Source organism: Oncorhynchus masou, chromosome 27 (assembly GCF_036934945.1).
Source record: "Oncorhynchus masou masou isolate Uvic2021 chromosome 27, UVic_Omas_1.1, whole genome shotgun sequence".
Classification (NCBI taxonomy): Eukaryota; Metazoa; Chordata; class Actinopteri; order Salmoniformes; family Salmonidae; genus Oncorhynchus; species Oncorhynchus masou.
The window spans coordinates 19,922,269-19,937,544 of record NC_088238.1 but is presented as its reverse complement, the minus strand read 5'-3'; the positions used below and the strand labels follow the sequence as shown (position 1 = coordinate 19,937,544).

Below are 15,276 nucleotides of genomic sequence, written 5' to 3'. Positions count from 1 at the left end.
TTTTTTTTTTAAGAAAAAAAAAGAAGAAGCTAATGATCCTCATCCTCCCTGGTGAAATATTTCGAATGGTTTTATTTAGACAGGAATTTTGGCGGAAGCTCAATTTACTTTAGGTTTAGGGGAATCCAGCATCCTAACAGTGACTGTGCACCCGCTAACCTCCCTTTCCATTTCGCAAGCGATCTGTATTTAATGACGAGACGCTCCTGTCTCCGCCCTGACAATGGTAGTCTTTGTCCCAAGGGGGGGAAGGCAGCCGATTATTTTATGTCTGCATATTATGCCCATAAAAACGCATTGTCTTACTCTGGACAGATTTTGTCGAGAGTGAGCCCTCTCGCTTCGCCCTCTCTGCTATGTTTGCGGAGAAAGCATTCGAGTGAGTGAAACAGTGCCCCTCTATGTGTAGCCCATGTATCTGACGAAGGCTGGACATAATTAGTATGACATGTCATTCTTTTTGGTCCAGACAGCATCAGATACATGGTCTACACATACTGAGAGAGCGGGGCGCTTTTTCGCTCGCGCGGATGCTTTACCGTCTTTCTGTCCGCGTGCGTCGCGGTCAAATGAACTATCAATATTTAAATATTTTATTTGGACTGGCAAGGTGTACGGTAGAGCGGGCCCGCTCGTAATTTCCGGTCAACAGTCACCCGCTTTCTTTTAAGGAAACAACTTGTGAGTTTGTGGACGTGCGAGAGTGTGACTCAAACCCAGAGTGGCTGCTGGGGGATGTACGCCGGGTGGGTGATAACGCCGACTGCGTCTTTCCTTTTCCCAACGCAGTTAAACCAAAACCACGTCCAGTTATTCTGAATAACAGGTGTTCTACAAAGCCTTGAGCGCTGTCGAAGTCCAGAAGGGAATATCACAAAGCGCGAAATTTCAGCCACTGATTAATAACATTTAACCTTGTATTTCAAGATGGAAAAATATATTAACTTGGGGGATGGACCAAACTAGTCATTAACTTCCCTTAACGCTCAAATACAGATTCAATGGCTGTAGCATAGCTTGTTCGACTAAATGATTAGCTAATACATATTTGAGAAATTAGGAATTGTAAGCATATGATTTTACCTGATAATAGACTACTGATGATAATATAACTTCAAACAACACTAGCTTGCCAGTGGGAGCGTAGAGGGGTCAATAATTTACAAGGATGCCAGAGTTTTCCAAAGTCTTTCGAAGTTTTAACTTTGAGTGACCTAAAACATAATTATAGGTTTATAAGGTAGGTAGTATTTTACTTTGGTTACATAAGTTTTCCTCTCTTCTCCACCCCTTTTCTTAACGTGTCCTGTTCGCCTTTTCGTTAAGTGCTTCCACTTCAGTTTACAATACTGATATCACTGTGCTGTGCACAACTCCGCTCGCTTCGGAATGTAGACGCAAATATGTCTGTCTCCACAATGGAACTACAATCGGAACTGCTCAAGTCCATCTGGTACGCGTTCACATCGTTGGACATGGAGAAATGCGGCAAAGTATCGAAGTCCCAGCTGAAGGTTAGATTTGAAGTGTAATATTTCCAAGTGCTGAACTTTATAATCAGGAAATGGGTGTTGAATTGCTTCTGTGCCTCTGGCGCCAGCATGTTACTCATACCCTACCCTCACATAATAATATTCACATAATCGTTTGTTTAGATAACCTTATAAACAAACATTTTGAGGTAGCCTAAAAAGTACATTGTTAGCCTCTTAAAATTTATTATATTTGGCTATAATATATTATTCAGCTTGAATCTAGGGATGTATACTATTTATAAAGTTAACAGTCCACCAGTAAAAATAATATTTTTTTATGGATCATGCAGGAATACTGCTCAGTATGAGAAACATGCAGATGAAAACATTCTCACTTACAACAATTTGGATACATTGGTGACTTTAATACATGGATACACCCTCATGTGTGTATCCGTGAAACCCTCTTTCAGTGAGTAATCACAACAGCGGCAGCCTACACACAGAAATGGGAGCATTAAAGTCAGTCGATAGTCACCTATGCCCTCGTTTCAATGTCCAGGACTGGCCCTCTCCCTTTACTGCAGTCAACTTGTACACCTGACAACATATCACAGTTTACTGTACAACAGAAACAGACGGTGCTGTGTGTTCAGTCGTCTTCCCCTTCACTCAGTCTCTGGCCTGTCGAGTTCAAACAAGTTGTGTTCTCCCTTTGGTGAGAATCCCAGGAAATAGCGGGCAGGTGTTCAGACATGCTCACACTGAGGGGGCTGTGTGTGTTTGTGTGTGTGTGTGTGTGTGTGTGTGTGAGTCAGTCAGTCAGTCAGTCAGAGGCCTGCAATGTTGTTTACACTGCTTGCTTTGGTTTTTCTTATTGACCGCTTTGTTTTTTCATATGATTTGAGATGATTAGAAGTTGTGAACTATTTCAGTAACCACTTACATACTGTATACAAATATAGGAATCGCAGATGTAATATTTACAGTAACATTATACATTTAAAGGGTCATTTTTGGGAGATTCTCAGTTGGCCAAAAGACCATCCTCTCCTCGAATCCTCCGCCCTCTATCCTTGGTGACCCGGAAACCACTAAGTTGTAGAGTGCTCGAGGATCACTTAGTTGTGTCAATTAGTTTAAAACAGAGGAGTGTTCTCGCTTTTTCAAAAGGAGGAGAGGACAACTGAGGACCGAGGAGTTGAGCGAACCAATTGAGAATCTCCCTTTGACACAGGCATTTTCTTCATTTCTCTCTCTGTGTGTGTGTGCGCGTGCATGTCGCAGGTTCTCTCCCACAACCTGTACACGGTGTTGAACATCCCTCACGACCCTGTGGCACTGGAGGAACACTTCCAAGACGATGACGATGGACCGGTGTCAAAACATGGCTACATGCCCTACCTCAACAAATACATACTGGCCAAGGTAAACTACCTCAACAAATACATACTGGCCAAGGTAAACTACCTCAACAAATACATACTGGCCAAGGTAAACTACCTCAACAAATACATACTGGCCAAGGTAAACTACCTCAACAAATACATACTGGCCAAGGTAAACTACCTCAACAAATACATACTGGCCAAGGTAAACTACCTCAACAAATACATACTGGCCAAGGTAAACTACCTCAACAAATACATACTGGCCAAGGTAAACTACCTCAACAAATACATTCTGGCCAAGGTAAACTACCTCAACAAATACATACTGGCCAAGGTAAACTACCTCAACAAATACATACTGGCCAAGGTAAACTACCTCAACAAATACGTACTGGCCAAGGTAAACTACCTCAACAAATACGTACTGGCCAAGGTAAACTACCTCAACAAATACGTACTGGCCAAGGTAAATTACCTCAACAAATACGTACTGGCCAAGGTAAATTACCTCAACAAATACGTACTGGCCAAGGTAAATTACCTCAACAAATACGTACTGGCCAAGGTAAACTACCTCAACAAATACGTACTGGCCAAGGTAAACTACCTCAACAAATACGTACTGGCCAAGGTAAACTACCTCAACAAATACGTACTGGCCAAGGTAAACTACCTCAACAAATATGTACTGGCCAAGGTATACTACCTCAACAAATACGTACTGGCCAAGGTAACCATCCCATCATACTCAATTGAGGATTTTCACATTGAGATGAGTGAATTCCAGTCCATTCAGGAGATGAATTGCACCTGATCTTGATCTTAGTTCACCCAAAATTACATATTGGTTTCCTTAACCTTTGAGCAAAACCGACGCATGCATTGCTGTCTTACCTTGTCCATAGACTGCTTACAGGGTATTGAAACCAATATGTATTTTGGGTGAACTATCCATTTAACATCTAAAACTCTTTACCAGTACTAATGAACAAATTAACCCCTGGTGTGCTGCACCCAGGTCAAAGAGGGTGCATATGACAAGGAGACGTTTGACGACCTGTGCTGGATGATGACCATGAAGAAAAACTACAGACCTACCAGTGGCCAGGGGGGGCTGCTGTGCTCCCTGAGAGACTGCTTCAAACTTTTCTGTCTCTTCAACCTGCTGTCGGAGGACCACTACCCACTCATCATGATTCCACAGGAGGTGAGGGGGGCGGCGGCAGGGAGAGACTGACCTCCATTGGCACATTTAAATATAAAGCCAGATAGTATCTTTCAGAGAGAAAAAAGATGTACAGGTAGGGAGGAAATAGTTCATCTGAAAAAGAGGGAGAGAGCGGTTTTGAAAGGAGGAGAGCTGAAGAGAGAGGGAGAATAGAGGGTTAATAGACACACATACAGTACTGTATATAAACAGTAAGAGAATAGTCGTAGTTATGCAGTCCAGTGGTCATTTTGACTACACTGTGTGCTTTGACGCTTGCAGTATACAAACGGTATGTTTATCGATTAGCCCCTTGCTCAGTGGAGGCTGATGCACCATCTTCCGGTGCATTGCTAAAATATCTCTACTCTAGGTCCTTACTTCCTGTTCTCCTCCCCCTAAGCAGGAGGTCAGAGTAGAATAAACCAATATGAGGGAGGTTTGGTTTCCTGTTGATAACATCTGCAGGCTTTATGAAGATGTGTTGCAACTTGTTGACCACAGCATTATCCCTTTACTAGATCACTTTCTGAATATGGGTCCCAGCAAATTCACCCATAGAAGGATAAAGATATTTTCTGACTTGTAACGCACACACACACACACACACACACACGCAGGTGGAGTATCTGATGAAGAAAATCTCCACTGCGATGAACCAGGAGTGGGACGGCAAGCCCCTGGAGGACCTGCTATCCCAGGATGCCTCTGTCCAGGAGGAGGGCATGTCGGTGTGGGTGTTCCTGGATCACATGGGCGCCGGGAGGCTGCTGAGGGTCAGCAATGCGGGTGCCTTCAGTCTGGCTCTGGACCAGGTCTTCTTTGAGATGTACCACAACGTCCTCAAGAGGGTGAGTTGGTGGGACTGTATGTGTGTGTGTGTGTCTATGTGTGTTTGCGCTGAATGAAATTCACATTACAGGGACAATGATTGATCCCTCTCTCTCTCTGTTTCTCTCTCTCTGTCTGTCTCTCTCGGTCTCTGTCTGTCTTTCTCTCTCTCGCAGGGTTACATGTGGAAAAAGGGACATGTGCGCAGGAACTGGATGGAGCGTTGGTTTGTACTCAGGCCATCCTTCATGGCCTACTACGCCAGCGAGGACCTGAAAGACAAGAAGGGAGAGATTCCATTGGACCAGTATTGTGTTGTGGAGGTAATCTTGTTATTCTGGTTTATCTTTCAATCCACAAAACTGGTAGAAAAAATCTTGGCTAGGGTAATTCAATTTGTTTGTTAATGGCTGAGTGAATCGCTACTGTGTACCTGAGACTGAGAAGTACACTATATATACAAAAGTATGTGGACAAAAAGTAAATCGAGCACACAGCCATGCAATTTCCATAGACAAACATATTGGCAGTGGAATGGCCTTACTGAAGTGCTCAGTGACATTCAACTTGGCACAAGTCAGTTTGTCATATTTCTGCCCTGCTAGAGCTACCCCGGTCAACTGTAAGTGCTGTTATTGTGAAGTGGAAACGTCTAGGAGCAACAACAGCCCAGCCGGAAAAGGTTCACAGAACGGGACCGCCAGCTGCAAAAAATCCTCTGTGGGTTTCCATGCCCGGGCAGCCGCACACGAGCCTAAGATCACCATGCTCAATGTCAAGCGTCTGCTGGATTGGTGGACTCTGGAGCAGTGGAAACGTGTTCTCTGGAGTGATTAATTATACTTCACCATCTGGCAGTCCGACAGACATATGGGTTTGGCAGATGCTAGGAGAGCGCTACCTACACAAATGCATAGTGCCAACTGTAAAGTTTGGTGGAGGAGGAATAATGGTCTGGGGCTGTTTTTCACGGTTTGGCCAAGGCCCTTTAGTTCCAGTGAAGGGAAATCTTAACGCTACAGTATACAAGGACATTCTAGACGATTCTGTGCTTCGAAATTTGTGGCAAGAGTGTGAGGAAGGCCCTTTTCATGTTTTAGCATGACAATGCCGCCATGCACAAAGCCGGGTCCATACAGAAATGGTTTGTCAAAATCAATGTGGAAGAACTTAACTGGCCTATACAGAGCCCTGATTCCAACCCCATCGAACCCCTTTGTGATTAATTGGGATGCAGACTCCGAGCCAGACCTAATCGCCCAACATCAGTGCCCACCTGACAAATGCTCTTGTGGCTGAATGGAAGCAAGTCCCTGCAGTAATGTTCCAACATCTAGTGGAAAACCTTCCCAAAAGAGTGGAGGCTGTTATAGTAGCAAATGGGGGACCAACTCCATGTTAATGCCCATGATTTTGGAATGAGATGTTCGACGAGCAGATATCCACATACTTCTGGTCATGTTTTGTATTTTGTTAATTAAACTTTTATTTCTACAGGGTGGGTCACCATTGAGACCAGGGTCTAATTTGAAAGGAATCCCTGTGAACATTAACATACAAGAAGAAATAATATCAATACAAGAAATAAAACAGGATTAATCAAAACAAACACAACTCTCACATCACCTCCCTTAAACTCCATCTAAGCTGTCCAGTGGAGAGCAGTGAGTGTAATTTCAAGGTGACCTGAAGGCTATTCCATGAGCTGGACCTCCAGAAGCAGTCGGTCCATAGAGCGAGTCTGAAAATGGCTGGATCTTCAGTTAATACGTGAGCTGATGTAGTGGGCGGAGTCTCTGAAGAACCGCTTTATGTACAAAAAGTAGCCAGTGGTGGACCCTTCTGGTAGTTAGAGACTCCCAGCCAACGGATCTATACAAACTGCAGTGATGTGTACGGAACATTGTCCCCAGTGATAAAAATAAGTGCTGAATGCTAGTTTGAATCTAAAGTTTTTAAAGCAGAGGCTGCCACATGCATGTAGATTACATCACCATAACCAGGTACTGGGAGAAGCGTTGCTTGAACAATCTTCCTCCTACTTTCCAAAGTGAGGCTGGTTTCTTTTATAGAAATCAATCCTATCTTAATTCTCAACTTTCTTGTCAGTTTGTCAATGTGTGTTTTTTTAAAAGACAGCTTATCAATCCAAACACCCAAGTACTTATAACGGAGGTCTTGTTCAATTTGGGCTCCCTTCAATCAAATCAAAGTTTATTTGTCACGTGCGCCGAATTCAACAGGTGTAGACCTTACGGTGAAATGCTTGCTTACTGTCTCTAGCCAATAGTGCAAAAAAGGTATTAGGTGAACAATAGGTAGGTAAAGAAATAAAACAACAGTAAAAAGACAGGCTCTAAAAGTAGCGAGGCTACATACAGACACCGGTTAGTCAGGCTGATTGAGGTAGTATGTACATGTAGATATGGTTAAAGTGACTGCATATATGATAAACAAAGAGTAGCAGCAGTGTAAAAACGGGTTGGGGGGGGGGGGGGATCACAATGCAATTACCTATTCAGGAGTCTTATGGCTTTGATAAAAACTGTTAAAGCCTTTTTGTCCTAGACTTGGCACTCTGGTACCGCTTGCCATGTGGTAATAGAGAGAACAGTCTATGACTGGGGTGGCTGGGGTCTGACAATTTTTAGGGCCTTCCACTGACACCACCTGGTGTAGAGGTCCTGGATGTCAGGCAGCTTATCCCCAGTGATGTACTGGTCCGATGCACTACCCTCAGTAGTGCCTTGCGGTCAGAGGCCGAGCAATTGCCGTACCAGGCAGTGATGCAACCAGTCAGGATGCTCTCAATGTTGCAGCTGTAGAACCTTTTTGAGGATCTCAGGACCCATGCCAAATCTTTTTCGTTTCCTGATGGGGAATAGGCTTTGTCGTGCCCTCTTCACGACTGTCTTGGTGTGTTTGGACCATTCTAGTTTGTTGTTGATGTGGACACCAAGGAACTTGAATCTCTCAACCTGCTCCACTACAGCACTGTCGATGAGAATGGGGGTGTGCTCGGTCCTCCTTTTCCTGTAGTCAATGAGCAAATATGTGTGTAGGTGCTCAAAGTTAATATTACGAGACCTGGAGACCAACATAACCAAGTTTTTTTTTATTAGCATTTAGCACTAGTTTAAGATCAGTAAGCAATTTTTGAATGGAGTCAAAACCATGCTGAAGGTTATGAATGGCCTGCTGTTAAGGGGGGGAACAGGAGTAAATAACTATCATCCGCACAGAGATGAATGTTACAGGTTTTAACAGATAGACCAATATTATGTATAGAAATAGTGAAGAGAACAGGGCCAAAAATCGACCCCTGCGGCAAACCTTTCATAATATTGAGGAAGCTAGATTTGATAACGTCAGTACAAGTTGTGTCCTCACCATTTAGATGGTTATTGAACCAACTGCAAGATGCCTGATCTAACATATTTCACACAACCTTTGTACAAGTAAGAAATGGTCAGCAGTATCAAATACTTTTGACGGGTCAATAAATAAGGCAGCACAATGATTCTTATGGTGTAAACAATATAGCACATCATCTAGTGTAGCTGCTGAAACAGCGCTATGTCTGTTAATCTGTCTGCATATTTCAAGACATGGCATATGGGGGTGTAGTTAGATACCCAAAGGGCTGGATGATTCTCTTGTTATCGCTCATCCTGGAAAAAAGGTATACCATACTGAACAAAAATATCCACCTGACCGGTGTGGCATATAAATATATCCCATTTAGCAGACGCTTTTGTCCAAAGCGACTTACAAGTCGGCTGGGGCCACTACTTTTACATATGGGTGGCCCCAGCAGTAATCGAACCCACGACGCTTGGCGTTGCAAGCGCCATGCTCTACCGACTGAGCCACACAGGACCCATATCAAGAAGCTGATTAAACAGTATGATTATTACACAGGTGTACCTTGTGCTGAGAACAATAAAAGGCCACTCTAAAATGTGCAGTTTTGTCACACCGCACAGTGCCACAGATGTCTCAAGTTAAGGGAGCATGCAATTGGCATGCTGACTGCAGGAATGTCCACTAGAGCTGTTGCCAGATAATGTAATGTTTAATTCTCTACCATAAGCTGCCTCCAACGTTTTAGAGAATTTGGCAATACGTCCAACCGGCCTCACAACCGCAGACCACATGTAACCACGTCAGCCCAGGACCTCCACATCCGGGGACCTTGACCTGCGGGATCGTCTGAGACCAGCCACCCAGACACTTGATGAAACTGTGGGATTGCACAACTGAAGAATTTCTGCACAAACTATCAGAAACGGTCTCTGGGATGCTCATCTGTGTGCTCGTCATCCTTACCAGGGTCTTGACCTGACTGTAGATCAGCGTTCTAGGCACTGAAGTTGGTTACAAGGCCAGCATCCCGGAGTCGTCTCTTTACTGTTGACGTTGAGACTGGTGTTTTGCGGGTACTGTTTATTGAAGCTGCCAGTTGCAGACTTGTGAGGCATCTGTTTCTCAAACTAGACACACTACTGTACTTGTCTCCTTGCTCAGTTGTGCACCGGGGCCTCCCACTCCTCTTTCTATTCTGATTAGGACTATAAATTCTAACTAGCATAAATTGGGCATTATCACCAAGGGCCACTTGTAGGACTAGACATTCAAATTGCTTAGGGACAGAGGTAGTGATAGATACAGAAACATTTAAGTTGTCCTTTGTAAATATGGCGACATCTCCACCTCTGTCAGATCCAAAACATTATAACCAGCTAGAGATGCATCAGTATCCGGCACAGTCTTATTTAGCCAAGTGTCCCTCAACCCCTCCCATCTATGACCAAAAACAAGCCACATATGGACAGTACCAAAACAAATGATCTAATGATTGTCTTTTCGCAGCAATATCTGCAGCACTGGGATGGTTTTATCCCCTATATATGTGTGTGTACATGTTATTCATTTATATATAATTGGTTGCAAGAATTTTGTATAATTTAAATGGAACAATTTTACGTTTTGAATCCGGCGTTGTTTTGTGTATCAGTTCATAAACCATGTGCCATGGAGTTGGTGTATTAAATCTCTTCCCATCTACAGTGGGGCAAAAAAGTATTTAGTCAGTCACCAATTGTGCAACTTCTCCCACTTAAGATGAGAGGCCTGTAATTTTCATCATAGGTACACTTCAACTATGACAGACAAAATGAGAAAAACAATCCAGAAAATCACATTGTAGGATTTTTAATGAATTACTTGCAAATTATGGTGGAAAATAAGTATTTGGTCAATAACAAAAGTTTATCTCAATACTTTGTTATATACCCTTTGTTGGCAATGACAGAGGTCAAACGTTTTCTGTAAGTCTTCACAAGGTTTTCACACACTTGCAGGTATTTTTCACTCAACAGAGAGAGAGACATGGCAATGCCTTTGCTGATTGAAGGAGGTTTTCACTCAATCCCACGATACATGGCCCCATTCATTCTTTCCTTTACACGGATCAGTCGTCCTGGTCCCTTTGCAGAAAAACAGCCCCAAGGCATGATGTTTCCACTCCCATGCTTCACAGTAGGTATGGTGTTCTTTGGATGCAACTCAGCATTCTTTGTCCTCCAAACATGACGAGTTGAGTTTTTACCAAAAAGTTATATTTTGGTTTCATCTGACCATATGACATTCTCCCAATCTTCTTCTGGATCATCCAAATGCTCTCTAGTAAACTTCAGACGGGCCTGGACATGTACTGGCTTAAGCAGGGGAACACGTCTGGCACTGCAGGATTTGAGTCCCTGGCGGCGTAGTGTGTTACTGATGGTAGGCTTTGTTACTTTGGTCCCAGCTCTCTGCAGGTCATTCACTGGGTCCCCCCGTGTGGTTCTGGGATTTTTGCTCACCGTTCTTGTGATCATTTTGACCCCACGGGGTGAGATCTTGCGTGGAGCCCCAGATCGAGGGAGATTATCAGTGGTCTTGTATGTCTTCCATTTCCTAATAATTGCTCCCACAGTTGATTTCTTCAAACCAAGCTGCTTACCTATTGCAGATTCAGTTTTCCCAGCCTGGTGCAGATCTACAATTTTGTTTCTGGTGTCCTTTGACAGCTCTTTGGTCTTGGCCATAGTGGAGTTTGGAGTGTGACTGTTTGAGGTTGTGGACAGGTGTCTTTTATACTGATAACAAGTTCAAACAGGTGCCATTAATACAGGTAACGAGTGGAGGACAGAGGAGCCTCTTCAAGAAGAAGTTACAGGTCTGTGAGAGCCAGAAATCTTGCTTGTTTGTAGGTGACCAAATACTTATTTTCCAACATAATTTGCAAATAAATTCATAAAATCTTCTGGATTTTTTTTCTCATTTTTTTGTCTGTCTGTTGAAGTGTACCTATGATAAAAAAATTACAGGCCTCTCATCTTTACAGGCCTCTCTCATCTGCCCAAATGTATACAGCACAGCTGTCCATTTTTGGTCCTTAAATGAAACTGGTATACTTTTTTTATTTTTCATATTTTCTTTAACCACTTTTGGTCTTTAATGCAGGGCTGACCAAGTTCTTTACTCTTTCCCTCTTCCATTTTTGCGGTTTCAGATATTACCAGAATGTCCACATTGGTTTGAGAGGTCAGAGTTCAAGATCAAACTTCTGGCATTTACATGAATCAGTCCAACACCACAGCTGCAGGACTTCATATCAGCACATATGCTCAGTTGGTAACCTCTGATTTGAAAATACCATAGGATTAGCTTGAATTGGTATAGATACAAGCTTGTCTAGAAATGTACCATCGGGCCTATATTTTGAACTGGGATGTGGATTACAACAAGAGTCAATGAGGGTTACCTATTGCGAGCCTGATGCAAATACTGATCATTTATGGTCGGGATTAGCTGAGCGGAACTTGGGGTCTTGATAAGTCAATGTCACCCTGGTAGTCAACCACCAGATATCCTCTCTTTGTCTTAGGCTATTCCAGACAGGGATGGGAAGCGTTGTCTCTTTTGTGTGAAGACCACCAGCAAGACCTATGAGATGAGTGCCGCTGACCAGAGACAGAGGGTGGAATGGACCCAAGGTGAGGGGATGTGAACAAGTGTAACGCCCTGCCTGAGACACAAGCCTAATTGTCGTCCTCGGACCAAGAGGATATCCTGTTAACCTAATGGTTTAAACATTTGGGAGACCCCTCGGTTGAAAAGCATTAGGGAAGGAACATCACTTTTTTTAAATTCTCCTGTGCGTGTCTGTCCTCTCTCTCCCCAGCCTTGCAGACTGCCGTCCGTCTCCAGGGTGAGCGCAAGTCCTCCCTCCACCAGGAACTAAAGCTGAAGAGGCAGGTCCAGCGGGAGCAGAGTCAACGGGAGCGCAGCCTGAGCGCCAGCAGCAGCCGCTGCGGCAACCAATCAGAAGAGCATACCATTCAAGACCTGGAGAAGGAAAAGGAACGGCAAGGACAGGAGATAGAGAGTATTATTCAGGTGAGCAGGATGGAGAGAGAGTGAGTCATTAAAGAGGAGAGATAGGAAAGCGGGGGTAATGCATACAGTACCTAACATGTATTTGTGTCCCACAGCACCAGCGAGAGGTGGAGGCACGGCGCAGGGAGGAGGAGGAGAAAGAGAGGGAGCAACAGAAGGAGGTCCAGAGAGAGTTGGAGAGACAGCTAGATGAGGCAGAGAAGGTAAGATAATGTACTGAAAATGAGGTTAATTAGTGCACCTGTGTAGGTTCCCCAGATAAATGATTAGTGTGTGTGAGAGAGAATGCAGCCGGCGTACATGTATACGTACGTGCCTGATTGCCTGCCTGTGTGTGTTCCCCAGTTGCGGGAGAGCATGCAGGCTGAGATGGAAGAGAAGGAAAAGGAGGCTGAGCAGCAGAGGAAGAGGATCCAGGAGCTGGAGCTGACCCAGCAGAAACTGGAGGCTGCTCTCAACACAGAGATACAGGCCCACATGGAGGAGGAGAGAGTCAGGCTGGAGCTAGAAGGGTAACACGCCTACACAAACTTATCTCAACACGGAGATACAGGCCCACATGGAGGAGAGAGTCAGGAACACACACGCCATTTTACACACACACACGGACACACACACATGGCTGCAAGACTAAAGACACAGATCAGATCACCAAACGTCCCTGTCTATTGTAATAGAATTGTCTTCTGTGTCCTTATATCCCTCATCCTCTCCTGTCTATCCTTGTCTCCCTTTCTACTGTCTCTCTACCGTTGTCCTCCTTCCTTTCCTTTCCTAGAGTACTGCAGGCAGAGGAGGAGAAGAGCAGGCAGTGTCTGCTCCTCCAGGAGCAGCAGGAGGCATCCCGCCACTACAGCCCCAGGGAGGAGACCCCAAACAGAGCGAAGGAAGAGCGGCCGGCCCCCTCTGCCCTCCACTACGCCTCCCAGGAGCTCCAGAGCCTCCGAGAGACCCGAGAGAGGAGTCACCAACACCTGGAGGTGAGGGAGAGGAGATGAGAGGTAGAGGAGAAGAGGTGGCAGGAGGTGAGGGAAGAGCAGGATAAGGCTATAGTTCAGGATCTTTTTAGGTGGGAATCTTGCTCCTGTGGACTTTAGGCAGACATAATTTTCACAGTGAAAAAGCTTTATATAATTATTTGCAGGTGGAATTGTTGCATAGGGCACCTATAAGTCAATAACAGCTAGTAAATGATAGATGGTAAAACAAAGTGCAACTGACATCAGCTTTAACTGTGTTCTCATGTCCTTGTTTCCTTCTCTCTGGGTCTGTAGGAAGTTCAGGAGAAGCTTCGTAATGCCAGCAACCATGTCCGACACTGGAACGTTCAGCTCAACCGCCTAATGAAACCCGTCGCTCCTGGGGGTAATGCTCTGCCATGTCTCTCTCTCTCTCTGTTGTAATAAATCAAAAAAATACTACAATAAGAAATCAGATTTGATGGACCGTCAATAAAATATGCTAAATATTGTATGCCATATCTTTTGCTACAGACAAGTTATCATCGTTGCCAATGAAAATCACCTGCTCGAAACAGGAGGGGGCGTTAGCCAGCAGTGAGTTTATCGCTAAACTCCAAACAAGAGCCAATCAAGAAACTCAGCAAATACTTGAGAGCCAATCGGCTACAGAAGAGAAAGGACTACAGGAACAGGTGGAGGCTTTCACCCTGTCAGAGCCTGGGGGATCGTGATGTGTCATGGGTAAATTGTGACTGACTGACTGATCTACAAATAATATTGTAGTTTATTTATGACGCAAGGATCTTTGCAGATCAGTCATTCGGCAGTCTGTACTGTTGGCTGCAATGTTGAACATTCCCAGTTGTTTTACATGTCATCAGTCTGGCCGAGTTCCTGCCCGACTAGATGTACAGGTGTTACATTGCATCAATCAATGGTTGTGTGCCACTTCGTTGAATGTGCAGTCGGGCATCAGATTTCTACATCATATGAGGTGCTTAGCTGATGTGTTAAATACCAATCCAGGCTTTTGAAGATCTGGAATGTAGTCGGGGAGGAACCTGACCTCTACCAATGGTAGTGCTGACTAGGAGATGAGTAGGATCTATAAAAAATACATTTAAGGGGATTTGTCTTCCTATTAGAATGTGCTTTGATCGAGGAGATACTACCTGTGCAATAAGAATGCAAATTTTTGTTTCTTCCTTCACAAAAAAATCTTCTGTTCTGTACGAACATGTCCCATGATGAGGACTATGATTATTGGCAGGTGGACCCAGTAGCCTATACACTACTTCAAGAACTAAGAAACACCTCATTAACCAACTGACTGTTCAGATTTCCATCTTGCTAGGGGACAACAGTCATTGTAAATTATATACCGAGAATAAACGACAGGTTTGAATTTCTGTACAAAAGAAGTGTGCGTACTAGTATGTAGTGTGTGAACAACGTGATTGCTCTCTTCTCCATTTGATACAAGGCAGTCTAACAAACCCATGTATGCCATTTTTTTTGTCAGGAAAGGAAAAGTGTCATGTCAGGAAGAATCGGGACACGCAAATATGTTCAGTCCCCTCTTGAAATAGGCCTAATATTCATCACAACACATTTAATTATTTTTTTTCTCTCTTTTGTTCTTGAAATGCAATCTATTTGAAGTAACGTCTTAAATCTGTGGCTCACATATGCCTAATATATTGACATATATTTCAAATGCATATGTAATATGTACTAGTATTTCAAATAAATATATCCAAATACATGTCTTAATAATGTCCATATGTCATAGTATTATACAGTATATCGGGGTTGATGTTTTTTCGAAGTTGAACTTGAACATGTTTGTGTAGGTAAGTAGGCCTACCAAGCAATGAAAAAATATTCAAACAATCACGTGCAATATTTCTAACTAAAGTTTGCTATTTCAATGTGAGTATTTTTGGCGTGTTGTGATGTTTTTG

The 15,276-nt window shown here is 43.7% G+C and overlaps 1 protein-coding gene across 1 annotated transcript; it reads left to right on the top strand.

Moving 5' to 3' along the window:
* Positions 1 to 798: 798 nt before the first annotated feature.
* Positions 799 to 15,077, top strand: LOC135515728 (differentially expressed in FDCP 6-like). Its single transcript, XM_064939428.1, has 12 exons — positions 799 to 1,514; positions 2,763 to 2,903; positions 3,885 to 4,073; positions 4,694 to 4,924; positions 5,081 to 5,227; positions 11,839 to 11,947; positions 12,136 to 12,350; positions 12,446 to 12,553; positions 12,696 to 12,862; positions 13,129 to 13,330; positions 13,625 to 13,715; positions 13,844 to 15,077. The coding sequence occupies exons 1-12, from the start codon at positions 1,404 to 1,406 to the stop codon at positions 14,041 to 14,043; spliced, it is 1,911 nt and encodes a 636-aa protein (XP_064795500.1). The 5' UTR covers positions 799 to 1,403; the 3' UTR covers positions 14,044 to 15,077.
* The last annotated feature ends 199 nt before the right edge of the window (positions 15,078 to 15,276 follow it).

What these genes read in the sequence shown, in the direction of transcription:
- LOC135515728 (XM_064939428.1), top strand. Translation starts at nt 1,404, where the DNA reads ATGTCTGTCTCCACAATGGAACTACAATCGGAACTGCTCAAGTCCATC. An exon ending in ACCAGTATTGTGTTGTGGAG is followed by an intron (nt 5,228 to 11,838) that starts GTAATCTTGTTA and finishes TCTTTGTCTTAG; the next exon opens with GCTATTCCAGACAGGGATGG. An exon ending in GGAGTCACCAACACCTGGAG is followed by an intron (nt 13,331 to 13,624) that starts GTGAGGGAGAGG and finishes CTGGGTCTGTAG; the next exon opens with GAAGTTCAGGAGAAGCTTCG.